Source organism: Euprymna scolopes, chromosome 12, assembly GCF_053919585.1.
Source record: "Euprymna scolopes isolate OS-2025 chromosome 12, ASM5391958v1, whole genome shotgun sequence".
NCBI classification, from domain to species: domain Eukaryota; kingdom Metazoa; phylum Mollusca; class Cephalopoda; order Sepiida; family Sepiolidae; genus Euprymna; species Euprymna scolopes.
The window spans coordinates 127,766,619-127,782,098 of record NC_136493.1 but is presented as its reverse complement, the minus strand read 5'-3'; the positions used below and the strand labels follow the sequence as shown (position 1 = coordinate 127,782,098).

The following is a 15,480-nucleotide window of genomic DNA, read 5'->3' as shown; positions in this document are numbered from 1 at the left end:
TTATATGGACAAAGTCAAGGATGCTATTTCTCACCTCAATCTAAATCAGGTTCCTGTGATAACTGCCAGTTTGGTGATAACAAGTCCAATGGCACTGGCCTGACCGGTATGACGAGGACAGGTTTGTGGTAATGTTTGGTGGCAGATGCGTTTCTCTTCGCATTCAGTGCCACAAAAACACGCCATATGCACGCGGTCACAGCATGCTGTCTATATGTTCCAAAATGAATCATATGACTACCACTCTGCAGAAGAAAACAGAGTCCTAGATTTTGACGTCTGGTGTAAGATACGAAGGAAAAAGAGCCCTTGGTTTTCAGTTCTGGGAGCTTGTTCTGTCAATAGAGTTGGTTGTGTTCTCGTTGGTTTGATCTTTCAGAGAGGCTAACTTTAGTTTGTATTGTCAAGCACTCTCTTCTCTGATCCCCTTCTTCTTTGCCAACAACAATGTCAACTATGCTCGATGGCTCCCCATCCACCTCAAAGACATGGTATCCTTGGAACAAACTCGTCCCGCAGTGTTTCATGAATTCCAACTTGGAAGCATTGTGTTGTCAACAAAACTCGCATGGAGTTTTCTGGTAATAGCCATTGACCAAGACAATGACCAAGCTAACGCAGTGGTTAAATGTGATGGTGGTGCCATTTGGCATTACTGAGAATCCATCTGCAGTGAGACGAAGGATGGTGTCTGGACCAGAAGTTAGCGAGCTTGTCCATAAATATGAGTTGGCTTCCCAGGCCAAATTGGGGAATGAGGATATCAGACATCATGAGCAGACTAGCCAAGGTCAAAATGTTTAATGAAATGAAGGATCTAAGCAATCCTTTCCAAGAAGAGTCCAAAGATCTTCTCACACTGGACACTGAACTTATATCGATAAAGGTCAAGATGCATTCAAAGAGTGTATCCACGTGTTCCGACAACGTCGTAGTTGTGCCCAAATGAGAGAAGATCTTGTCAAAAAAACTCCATCAACAATGAAGGTCTAAAACCTTGCAATCATGAAGAAGCTACTCCGGGATTTTCACACACGCAGGTCATATAGCCAAACATATGACAAAGTCCGTGTTGATCAAGGCACGTGACACAGACATCCTTTTTATAACAATTGGTGTCTTTGCGAGTCTTCAGAATGTTGGCTTAGAAATGCTTTGGCTTGAATTCGGTCAGAGACAGTCCATTAGATGGTACCCAATTCATGACTTGGCGATGAACCTCAGCCAAGAGAAATGTAGTGGCATGCTCTTCTTATTTTATGCCTTCACTGGTTGTGACGTGGGTTCAGCCTTTCGAGGTAAAGGGAAGACAACTGCAGGACAAACATAGGCAGTTTGTCCTGAAGTGGGTCCAGTGTTCAGCAAACTGAGTCAATACCCACCTACCATAGAAGATACTGATCTCAACATTCTCGAGAAATGCGTTGTCACTATGTATGACAAACACAGCAACACTACCAAGGTTGATGAGGCAAAACTGCACTTGTTTGCTTGGAAGCAAAGATCCTATGACTCCATTCCACCAACTAGTGCATCTCTTGTGCAGCATGTTAGACAATCAGCATTCCAAGCTGCTTGCATATGGTGCCAGTCAACAGAATGTACAATGCAACCTTAAAGTCCTGGCAACTGGGGCTCGCAAAAAAGAAGGTGAAGCTTGGGAAGTTCTCTGGTCAATCCTCCCACCCATTACTCAGTCTTGCCAGTAGTTGACAAAATGTCGTTGCATGAGTGAATGTCGGAGACCATGCGAATGTTATCGCTACACCCTCAAGTGCACATTAATGTGTAGCTGTAAATGCAAAGAGTAAAACAATGATCCAGGTTAAATTCAAGTAAGTCACTTCAGTCTGTTGCAGTATATTATGCTACTGTCGCAAAAATTTGAGATACCACATCGGTAACTTCACTGAGACAGTGCTAATTCATATAATTATTATCATATCACTATAACGCTTAATGATATTGAAATTTTGATCGCAGAATTCGATTTCTCGTGGAAAAAACATGTCTTGATGTACAAATCATCAAACTGTTATTACTTTGACAATATTTAGTGCAAATACTGTTTCGTACTGGTACGACTAGTGGCCATTTGAAAAAATTGCGGAAATTGGCTAACGTGCTTTTCTGAAATAGGGAGTTCTGAAGCATCTGTGTGCCAAGTTTGGTGCTTGTATTACAAAGTGAAAGATTGTTTCAGCAATCTGCCCCACTATAATATATTAAAGAATCAGCAAAATATTTTTCAATGGTAATTATGAAGAAGCTCGATATACTGCTTGAGAACAATCTTTTGGAAAATTCTGGGAGAAAGACAGAAATAAGGTTAATATTAACAGATCCATAAACGACGTTATTTGAAAAACAGTGGGTCGTGATAGTTTTGACATGTTTCTCGGATACCAGACTCCACTAATATAAATACATCATTTAAATAAGATTCCAGCGTCGAAAGATAAACTATCGAACAGATCACGGTTGGTATTGGTACGCCATTCATTAATTTTATCCCGAGACAGTCATAAATGGTGAAGCTTTGTTCTTAAGAACGTGATGAAACACCCTGGGGTATACACATAAGTGAACTATTAAAATGCATTTATAAAAATCGAAACGTTTAAATGAAAACAAAAAAAAAACGACCAATGCAGATTCTGTCACTCGGCTGTTGAAAGCCTAGGCCACCTAATGTCGGGATGAAAGGTCCTTCTAGCCGATGGTCATTACACTGACCGCTACGACAAAGTATGTAGATACTTACATTGGAAGATTTGTGGAGAGATGCAACTAGATAGGTCGTCGAACGTCTGGGAACATGAACCACCACCGATAGCATCAAACGAAAAAGTGGAAGTGTTCTACGACAAAGACATACAGGCGAGCAGATACATAAAAGACAAGGCCATCAAGCCAGATATAGTAATATGGAACAAGCCCTAAAGGACTGCACTCATTATCGACGTCACAGTTCCAAACGAGTTTGGCCTTAATAGAGCAGAACGAGAAAAGATAACAAAATATCAGGACCTAAAAAATTATCTAAAAACAACATGGTCTCTGAAAGAAATAAACATTATACCAGTTGTGACGGGAGCAACTGGCCTAATAAAAAAGAACCTTTAGAAATACTTAGAAGCAATCCCGGGAAAACCAAGCTGCAAGGAAATACAGATAAAGAGAACAGTGTCACTTCTTAAAAGAGTCCTCCGATATAAATTTAAACTGTAATAGAATCAAGAAGGAGCCCCTTGATCTTTTAAAACTAACAAAAGTAAAATAAAAAAGGGTATACAAATAAGTGAACTATTAAAATGCATTTATAAAAATCGAAACGTTTAAATGAAAACAAAATCGTGTTATCGTGTATAAAAGAAAGGATATGCATTCAAACTTACTTTATTTTAATGAAAGTAATTTTTATGATGACGATAGTCTCGCGTTATTATGACGATAGTCTCGCGTTATGGAGAATCTGTTGAGAAATGTGGACGTTGCTTGCAAAAGGTCACAAATTATGGGAAAGTTAAAGAATAAACTATAAAACACAAAGAAAGAGATGAGGGATGAGCATCATTTCATTGCTTGTGTAGGAAGTGACAAATTAGGGGAAGGAGAAAGTATAAAATGCATGGACAGGGACGACTGGGAGCTTGTTTTTGTTTATTTAATCATTTATTATTGTGTTTGTGTGTAAGGGTTTTGTTTTGGGGGGTTTTGTTTTGTTTTGTTTTGTTTTAGGGGTTTTTTGTTTGTTTGTTTTTGCTTCTTCTTTTGTCACTCTTTGGCGATAGATTAGGAAAAGAACAGTTAGGAGAGAGGATAATCAAAAACACAGAATATACCAACAACTTCTCTAATTGAATATTTTAATTACATGAGTGTCCAAAAAGTAACTGAAGGGTTTTGAGCTTAAGTCGATTCTTTCATTTTTATTATAATCTTTCTGTGATTTTAACACAATCTGATTAAGATATTAGGAAATTTGATTTTAAACACTGCAAATTCAACCAATTTTTATTCATGAAAATAATGTCCTTCATGCTGCCCATTTTCAGCTTCGCATATTTGTGTTTTTTCCAAAACATTATTCATGACAGATTGCAGAATCTCTAGATTACGATTTAACTCCCTTATTTCGTTCCTGATATTTTCCTTCAATTCTTGCAGGTTTTGGGGTTAGTTAGCATAGACTCTTGCAATAGACTTTACCTTTGTGTTGTGCCTTGGACTATCTCTTACATAAAAACGCTGTCGATAAGCTATTTTGAGTCAAAACAATTGACCCCTGATTTTGGTAAGACACTTTTACAACTTACGTACATTGTTCAATGCTATACTTATCCATAATTAATTGCCAAATATTATCTGTAAAATAAAATCTGAAATAGAGAAAAAATTATTATTAATGGTAAAATCACAAAGATTCGCAATTCTTCAGTGACTTTTTGAACAGCCTGTATAAGAATTATAATGAGTTTTATTTGTCATAGAAGCATAAACAAAAAAATCCGATAATTGTAATTCCTTAACGAAGAAGGAAGCGGGGGGGGGCATTATTAGTACAAAGTTTGGATAAAAAAGTGAGTTCAATCTATTAATAAATGATACTGCATAATCACACTGAAATGAAGCTTCACATGTTCTCAGTGAATTAGTCTACAATACATTGTAGTCTACACTGTAAAGAACTTACTATTGATTTTATAAAATTAAATTAAAGTTTTAAATGCAAAAGTCAAGTATCACAGTTCAATTGTGCTTTAAACAGAAATATTCATTTCGAAGGCTCCATTGTTATATCAAAGAACCTAGTGTTGATTTTATATGTCGGGTCTTTCAGCTTGTATAATTATAAAACTTCTCAAATGCACTTGTGATGTTCGGCTGTGTAAGGTGTTCAGTTTAGTCAAAATCGTCCGTTCCATCTTTCATCGGATTATTTATATTATCGATTATCGATATTATTGAAGACATTCCGGCATGATCCTACTTGAGAACACTATCAGACACATAAAGTACCTACATGTGAAATTTCATAAAAATCAACCCAGCCGTTTCCGAGTTCGTAAGGAACGAACTCACACACACAAAGTTCCTTTTTGTATAAGAGTAAGGATAGATAGATAGATAGATAGATAGATAGATAGATAGATAGATAAACATGTTAGCCGGTTACAAATGGGCAAATGTATAGTCCATTAACTTAGAATGAGTGCTATATTCCAAATCGATAGTTGTATATAATCAAATTTCTGGTCATTTTTGCATTAAATACTTATCCCTATTGATCCTTCGCTGTGTATCGAACGGATACCTTAATACTTAATTTGCAGCGTCTTAGCATAACAAAAGTAAAAAAAAAACCTCAGTCAGATCGACCCAGAGTTTCACGAAAACTTCTAGAGTGAATGTGCTATTGTGATGACTAATTCCTATTACTCTCTAAGTGTGCATTGAAAAGATGCTATGATGCGTCGTTCACCGCAACTTATCGTAACAAAGAGAGAAATTGGAACGAAGATACACACACACACACACTCACACACACACACACACACACACACATATATATATATATATATATATATATATATATAGTGAATGATAGTTTGCTTGAAACATTGTGTGAGTCATGTATAAATGTAAGTGTTAGAAGGTTATATATAGTAAATTATGAATATATTTATATATATATATGGCAATTAAGCTACACAGAATATTCCGTGTTTCATTCTGTGGGCGCGGTGGCAACTAAGAAGCTGATTGGCTAACTAGAAAATTGAAAAGCATGTGCGTATATATAAACGCGAGACAACCACAACTTTTCGCATAAGCCTACTGAATTCTTACGAAAATGAAACGCAGAATATTCTGTGTAGCTTGTCATATATATTTTCATAACTTACTACCTAGCTCTACCTATGTATTGAGCACTGTTGAAGTAAATACTGAAAATTTACGCATAAAAGTATATCTTGGTATATTATTAATTCATATGATTAAATGAAGTATGAAAAACCAAAGCAATTATCTTTAAATTTTTCATTGATTTGTCAGAAAAAGGTGATTTGCTGCAGTTTTTTAAGTGTTTAACAACATGAATACAGACCTTAGTAATGGTTATATGTAAATTCATACATTTATTTAGAGTCATAACTGTTTCTACGACGTATTATAGATTACAATTTTTAAAGGACAGTAGGTAAACTAAATTTTGTGACCTTCGTGACAAATTTTCGTATATATATATATATATATATATATATATATATATACAATTTTGTTTGTGTCTGTGTGAGTTTGTTCCTTATAGACTCCGAAGTAACTGACCAGATTTTCTTTAAAATTTACAGAAGCTTGTGTATAAGTCTGAGAATGATCTTAGTTAATACCCCGATAATTACGTTATTTTAGTTGATCAATCATCGGTAAAGGCATTTTTCCATGTCATCGCTTAGCAACAACGATAGAACAACGGGCGGTGAAAATTCTATTGTAGGTAAGTTGATAGCGTGTTTTTGTTTGTTTGTTTGTTTTTTGTTTGTTTGTTTTTTTGTTTTTTGTTGTTGTTGTTGCTGTTTTTTGTTTGTTTTTTTTTGTTTTTTGTTTTTGTTTGCTTGTTTTTGTTTTTTTGTTTTTTGTTGTTGTTGTTTTTTCATAACGTTGTCTGTAGGTTCTAAACTTCCTAATTTTTTTCATTAACTGCAAAGAATTTAATAAGGCTTGAAAATTTATGTGTTTTCTTTTTTTCTTTTTTTTTTTGCATGACGTGGTCTGCAGGTTCAAACCATATACACAATTTTCTGAATGTTCTTTTTTTTTTCGTCAACTGGAAAGAAATTTATATAAAATAATTTTATAAAAGAAACTGTAGGTTCTCTAGAATGCAATGTAGAATATCATGATTTGGACTAAATTACAGCATGGAGGCATGTTAAGCTTCCTCCCGGGCGATTTCACGGATTTTAATTACAATAAAAATATAGGAGTGTGAAATATTCGTTGATCGTCATTCAATCCCGTGCAACGTCGGGTCTCCCTGCTAGTATATATATATATATATATATATATATATATATATATATATATATATAAATTATTTGCAAAGAATTTGGCTTATATAAAATTTGCAGATATAATTTTGCTAACCCCTTTCGTAGTTACTAGATAAATAAGTATATATGTTTTTTTTAATATTTTATTCGGACATATAGACAAACATAAAAATGTAAATTAAAAATATAGGCATAACCATTATCATATTATTAATTATGACGTTTTTCTTGTAAATCAGCAAATGTTTCAGACAGCATGTTGTTGGACATACATGATAAGATTGTAAAATTGTTTAGTTTCTTTTTTCTGTCTTTCTCTTTGTGTAGACGACTCCATTGCCAAAGAAATTCTATCCACATCAATCTGTTCATCAGCTTCATACTGCGTGCAGCCATCTCCTTTATGAAAGAAACAATGTTGGTCCAGGGTGTCGGATTTGAATCGGATATCCGACGTACTACTGAAGGAATCGTCTTTATCGAGGAAGGCACCGTAAGTGATAAACACACGCATATCTATATCTATCTATCTATCTATATATATATATATATATATATATATATATATATATATATATATATATATATATTTCATGATTCTTTGAGAGGTACAAAATTTATATAATGCAATCATGAAAGGAAGACGAAAATTCATGATTAAAGTGTTAAAAAAATCCACGTTTAAAATAAAATCCACGTTTAAAATAAAATTAATGGGAATAAGAGAATAAAAAGAGGGGAAAATGGGGGATGTCAGCTGACTGGTTTCGCCCTCGCTTTATCAAGGCGGTATCGAGGGGTTTCAGTGAAAAAAAAAAGGAGGAAAGACACGAATGGGAATCGAGATTATGTACAGATAACGTTGCGTTATGTATGGGGAAAAAATGCAATAACGTTATATTACTCGAAAATCCTAGAGACTAATCACGCGCATCCCTAAGAGGCATTCCTTCTGCTTGCAGAGGGAAGGCCTTCTCAACCGAACGTGAACAGTCTCCAGGATCTTTATCTCAAATAATGAGTGAGCACGAGTCAAGATTGTAAAAGAATTCGTGCTAAAGTTCGCTGCACAAGACGGGTTTTTATAAGGTGGTCAGTAATTGAAGACCTGTATGTATTGGCAATTACGTCTGTTGTTTGGTATGTCCCATTTCTGATTTTGGTAGGTACGTGTTGTTGGACTCTTCCATCCAATCTTAATGTTGTTCGACCCGCATAGTTGGCACTGCAACTACATTCAAAATTGTAAATTACATTATTATTATGATGGGGGGGTAGAAGATATTTTCGAGAGGATGGCATTAACGTTCTCGTAGAGAACACAACACGTAAATTTGTAGCAAAATAACAATTTTGCATTGTTGAACTGATTTGCTTTGCAAATTTATCACTTACTGCCCCTAGCCAAGATAAATGCAGATATACTGGGCATTTATTGACCGTTTGAATTTTAGTTGCAGAGGACTCTGCTATTTTCCTCTATAGAACTGACCTAATTACATCCAACGGGTACCCATTTTTGGAGAAGGTGTCAGTAATTATTTTTAATTCCTCATCCAATTTTGATTTGGAGCAGATCATAAGGGCACGGTGTGTTAGGGTCCAAAGTAAATTTATCTTACGTTTATATTTATTTTCAACTTTACCTTTAAAGGAGTATTCATGCAAGCTCCAATTTTATGCTCTGTTTGTTTTTATTATTTTTATTTTTTGTACATCTCCTACATTTTTTGTACATCTCCTACATTTTTTGTACATCTCCTACATTTTTTGTACATCTCCTACATTTTTTGTACATCTCCTACATTTTTTCACTCGTTGTTACTAAAGGACATGTACATCTTTGCAGTTTATGACTATAATAAATTGTGGTTTCATTTAATGCCCTAACCAGCAAATTCTAGCATTGCTACAAAATTAATTTGCTGATGCCTACATATATATATATATATATATATATATATATATATATATATATATATATATAACTGATTACATATATATATATATATATATATATATATATGTAATCAGTTTTTTAAAATAGTCAACCATATAGGAGCCTATTCGTGACCACACACACACACATTCAACTTTATATTATATATATATATATATATATATAATGATTACTTCATTTAATCACATAAATCAATATACGAAAATATAATTTATGCGTAAATCTTTGAATATTTACTTCAACAGTGCTCAAAACATAGGTAGAGCTAGGTAGTAAGTTAATATATACGGCAATAAAGCTACCCAGAATATTCCGCGTTTCATTCTCGTGGGAATTCGTCAAGCTTATACCTGATGAATTCTCACGAGAATGAAACGCGGAATATTCTGTGTAGCTTAATTGCCGTATATATTTTCATATTTTACTATCTATCTATCTATCTATTTATCTATCTATCTATCTATATATATATATATATATATATATATATATATATATATATATATATATATATATATATATAAGAGAGAAAAAAAGAAATTAAAACTGTAAGTTAGAAATTTACAATCCAATGCATTGTTCGACTGAATACTCCGAAAAAAACAATTTACAAAGTCCTTTCTTGCGCGGAGTTTCAAAGAATGCTATTCTTGCTGTTCTCCTCACCAGAGGACAGAAAGGCATCAGCAAATTAATTTTGTAGCAATGCTAGAATTTGCTGATTACGGCAGTAAATGAAACCGTAATTTATTATAGTCATAAACTGCAAAGATGTATAATTCCTTTAGTAACAAAGTAACAACGAGTGAAAAAAATGTAGGAGATGTAAAAAAGAAAAATAAATAATAAAAACAAACCGGGCATAAAATTGGAGCTTGCATGAATACTTTTTTAAAGGTAAACCGAAAAGTGAAAATCTTTAGAAAGAATCAAATCCAAATTTAAATCCAGTTGAGTACAATTAGTTCGGTTGAAAATTTTTCAACACAGCTGAAATTCATGGAAATTTTTTTGCGGTTAGTACAGTAGTCCAAAGATAGGTTGATCTCCTATTGAGTGGATTCGAGAAATATGATGGACAGAAAAACCAACATGTCACCTCCCATCGCTGGGTATTATGTGTGTATTGAGCTTTTTTTACTTGGTTGGGATTAAAATATCTATGTATAAATACTGGTATTTATATTAGATTGAAGTTTGCCATTGCATATATCAGGTAAACAGTGCATCTCCTTATATAAAATGGCGTCTTAAAGTTATGCTCGGCCATATTTTTCTCAGGCGCTTTCTATCGGTGCACCCACCTTTATAGCCAATAAAAAAATATAATTACACCAGTCTTCAAAGGAAAAGGAAAAATGAAACAGCAATCGCTCCTGATGATAATAGGATGCACCGATATAAAGCGCTTGAGAAGAATATGGCCGAACAACAACTTTTGGGCGCCAACATGCCTGCTGAAATTCAAAAGACTGCTCGGCAAGAAAAGATATATATATATATATATATATATATATATATATATATATATATATATATATATATATATACACATATATATATATATATATATATATATATATTATAATTTCTCAATAATCAAAACAACGATATTTTATAACAGGTTTATCATAAGATGTATTTCGTAACCATTTGGACATGCATAAAAATTTCGTTAAAAGATATTTCAAAATTATCATCAGACACAAAAAGTTTCGTTAAAAGATATTCCAAAATGGTTAATCATCAGACACAAAATACATATAAAAATATACACAATTTCTTATTTTACTAAAACAAGCAGCAAATAGTTTATATAAATATATATATAGAGAGAGAGAGAGAAATAAAAAAGAAATAAACCAAGTTATGTGTTCATCAATATTTCGTCTTTATTTCGAGACTTCCTCTGGATTAATGAAATTTGAAAAAATAAAACTCCAGTACAAATATCTGAAAATATATTTTTGATGTAATGACATACATGTCCAATTTCAGAAACGGTTAAAGTCTTTGGAAATTCAAAAAGAAAGGGGAGGGAGTATAGCGTTGTGAAACAGAGTAATATTTTTATAACGTCATAGAGGCGTTAATATATTTAAAAAGATATGATGCAATTCATATTCTTTTTGGAACAGATATGTCCGGTATAATTCAAATATGGATGTGTAACTGAAATGAAATGAGTGCATTTTTGATATGTAATTGATTTATTGAATTTTGTGTCTGTATGTATATATATACAGATATATATATATATATATATATATATATATATATATATATATATATATATAGAAAGAGAGAGAGAGAGAGAGGAGAGAGAGGGGGGATGAAGAAAGACAGAGAAAGAGACAGAGAAAGAGATAAAGATACAAATCGTTCGAGAACTGTTTCACCTATCATCTCATCAGGAGAAAATCGATTGCATAAATGAAAAATATTATTGACAAAAATATAGAGCACTGGGGGAATTTTGAAGAGCCAAGAAACGATTAAAAAATCAGCAATTTAATTAGATATAGGTGTATTGACTATTAGAATGGCATCGCGTTGGAGAGCGAAAGCAGAAGGAAAGGGGGTCAAACTATCTTAAAGAGATTTAACGCTTTTATCGATTCCTTCGGTCGGCACAAAGAAGCTTTTCGAAGAGCTATAGAGACAAATTCCACTTTATGGAATTGAATTTATCGATTATTTTTCATTGTATGCTATCGATTTTATCCTGACAAGATGATAGCTGAAAGAGTTCTCGGTGGATTTCCGCTGATCTTGTTTATACATATATATAGGGAAGTTATCGTCAAATACCAAGGTCTCATGTACTACATGAAATTATAAGAGCAAGCGGACTCAGGAAAAAGAATACCTGTTAACTATAACCAGTGAATTAGGATATATAAACAATTGCACTTAAAGGATCATTTAAATATACAAGAACCCAAGTTTACCCAACTGGGTAAACTTGGGTCCTTGTACTAGAAAAATATCCAGTAAATAAAACGCTGTTTAGTAAATCGTTATTTTTTTGCATTTTTTTATTTATTTATTTATTTATTTTATTTTATTTATTTATTTTTTTTTTTTTTTTGCATTTCCATGCACCAAACATGGATATAAATATCACTAAAACATCCGTTGGGTCATAAGCTTCATTTCGGTACCTAACTTGCCTGGGTGGGTTGCCGGTAGGCTGAGATAAACCGCGTCAAACACACACACACACACACATAAATACACACATACACACACACACACACACACACACAGTAAATCGAACTTACTAGGGGAGATAGTAACTTCCGGTGAATACCGGCAAAATAGCCCGTAAATAAAACATTGTTTAGTAAATCGTTTTTTTTTTTTTGTTTTTTTTTGCATTTTTCTGCATTTTTTCCATTTTATTTTTTTTTTTTGCATTTCCATGCATCAAACATGGATATAAATATCACTAAAACATCCGCTGGGTCATAAGCTTCATTTCAGTACCTTACTTGCCTGGGTGGATTGCCTGTAGGCTGAGATAAACCGCGTCACACACACACACAGGAAAATTTATAATAAGAAGATACATTAAATGCTTGTCTACCCGTTGGCCCTTAAAGGGTAAGATTAAAAATGTTCAAAATAAAAAGGGATTTTGAGATTAGTGACGAAAATAAAACTCAGGAATCCTACAGAGCACTACTGCAAGCACTAATTAACATTAAGGGGGTCCTACTAAAAGCACTACTAAAACCAAGTTTCTACCTCTCCTCTCCTTGAAAAGAAAACATTGTTAAGTAATGACTAAAAACAATAATCGTCAAAATCCATAGCAGCGCCACTAAAAACAGTAAATATGGTTATAAATATGATCATATATTGTATATTCACACCAGAATAGTGATTGTGGGGCAGAAAGAAAACTCACTGACCTACTGATTATCGACCCGAAGTGGAAAAAAATTAACAGCTTTCTACATAGCAAAATGGCTTAGGAGGGGGTTTATGAGAACTCATCCATACACAAGGTATGACTTCTTTTGAACTTATAAATACACTGAAAGGTAACTACTTTGTGGGTCCAAATTTTATGTTTTTATTTTCTGTTTCTTTCGTTACTGCCACATAATGCGTGCGCCTAGCTAGAGACAGAGAGGGCGAGTCGGTAGATGGGTAGATAGAGCCACGTTTGTGCGATATTGATTTGTCGATTCTGTAGGCTTTTATCTTTTTTTTCCTTTTTCTCTGGGCTATATATGTGACCTGCTTTTGCAGTTGCGCTCACCTTCGGTAGCTGGGCGCGTCAAATAGTTGATCTTTTACAACTCTCGATGTGAATTTTGACAACCTGAACCCATCGTTCAGTGCGTTTGCTACCAGCTGTCATTCGTGTATTTGCGTGTGTGCACCTTCAACACGCGACAGATTGCCGAGGATGGGAGTGGGGACGAGCTCCCACTCTCCTAAAAAAATACTCCTAAAGCATGTTAAAATTTATGGCCTCTGATAATCTAGTCCTACTCCTGGCCTTCTCGTATGGCCTAGTCACTAAACCGACAAATCTGTTTTACTGACAGAGAGTGTGCGTCAGGCCAGTAACTGGTGCCTTAAAACCAGTAACTCTGGGTAGATGGTGCTTGACAGTCAGGCAATATCGATCATCTAGGAGAAGGAAAACTCCGATTTTAAGCCACCACTGTTTCGTGGTACACCAATCAGGAGTTAGACTTCGGGAGTCAATCCCAATATTTAATCCGGAGTCAGAGTCCCTAAGGCAATTTCTCGTTGACTACAGCTTTACTCTGGCAACTCCTGCGACGTTGTCAATGCCCAAGCCGCATTAACCCCATGCCTTTCCATTTGATAAGATAATGTGGAGAAAGGGGACCTGCAGCATGGAGAACAACCTATTTTCTTAACATCTTTTCCAGATACTCTGTCCTTGAAATGACACTCCAGCGTCTCAGACAGGCGGTCGCAAAACACGGTAAATGACCTAGTTACCGTGAGCCGTTGCTCAAATTGGCGTAGAGCTTAGAGATTCATTTTGTCAGTGGAAGGGAGTATCGTACGTCCATTGAGTAGCTACTGTTCCCTTAATCCAGGCAATCCCTGATCAGCTAAATGCTACTCCGTCATGGAATATTTCCTTTCTAGGTGTATAAGGCTTGTGACTTATAAAAGTCTGTCAGATGTTCTGTAAATCCTGGCAATAAACGTATATATAAAACAAAGGCAATCAAGAAGCCTGCTTTGAAACTCGTTTCATGGAACGTGAGGACGATGACAACTGGTCATTGGATGATGCTCGAAAGACAACAGTCATCAATAATGAACTACTGAGATTTTGAGTGGGCATTGCCACATTGAAGGAGACTCGCCTTATAGAGATGGACTCATTCCGAGATTTTCATCTGGCATGGCAAAGCGGCTGACGAAGTCAGTGAGCACGATGTTGTCTTCGCCGTGAGGAACATACTATTCAACATGATCTAGCCTGACAAGGCAGGAATCTCTACACCTCAACACCACCGATCGTCCGATTACGCTTCTCAGCGTTTACGCTTCGAATCTTTACTCCATTCCGGAGGTTAAAGTTGCTTTCCACGAGCAGCTGCAGTCTGTCTTGAACCAGGTGCTACCCTTTGATAGACTGGCGATTCTTGGCGATTTCAACGCACGAGTGAGAGCAGACAGCACTCAATTGCCCAGCTGTCTCGGGCCTTTTGGTATTCAGGGGCGTGAATAAAAACGAGCGTAAAGAAATTCATTGAACTGCGCATATCCAAGACATGATCAATGGACGCCAATGCATCACTCTGTGTGGTGGTAGTGGTGGTGATGAGTATGTGCGTATTGTGTAGTACACCATATTGGTGTTAAAACTACAAATCTCGTTCTCCATGTATTCTGTTTTGTAAATACAAATACCTTTTTCTAAACTATATCCATATCTAAGTATTTCCTAGTAACCCTTTGGGGTATATTTTTTTTTACACGGTGGTCACCACTTTTCAAGGCCCGGAAGCCACTCAGGGATAAGGGTTATTGCCAGTACAGTACATTAGTGTAGAGATTTGATGAAGTGTTTACTTCTTCTTCTTCTTCTTCTTCTTGTTGTTGTTGTTGTTGTTGTTGTTGTTGTTGTTGTTGTTAGTACTAATAATGATAATAATAAAAATAATAAGAAGAAGAAATAAGAAAGAAAAAAAATAATAAAAAGAAGAAGAAAAGGAAAAGAAAAACGAGATAGAAATGGTATTATTATTATTAGGTGTTATTAGTAATAATAATGATAATAATAAAAAGAAGAAGAAGAAGAAAAAGAAGAAAAAGAAAAAGATATAGTATGGTATCTGTTTGTTACCATCATATCATCTTCCCGGACATTGCCTCCTATTGTATGTGTGTGTGTAGGGAGGATATTATAATATATGTTCTGTGTGTCGGAAGACCATCCTCCTTAGCATCATCCTA

At 34.7% G+C, this 15,480-nt stretch overlaps 1 protein-coding gene across 1 annotated transcript in view; it reads left to right on the top strand.

Annotated features, from left to right (window-relative positions):
- The window catches only part of LOC145291477 (parathyroid hormone/parathyroid hormone-related peptide receptor-like), a 1,157,133-nt gene that overhangs the window by 982,326 nt on the left and 159,327 nt on the right, over nt 1–15,480 (top strand). The window contains exon 9 of the mRNA XM_080137359.1: nt 7,386–7,551. Coding sequence (XP_079993485.1) covers nt 7,386–7,551 — 166 coding nt within the window. The remainder of the gene's footprint in view (nt 1–7,385; nt 7,552–15,480) is intronic.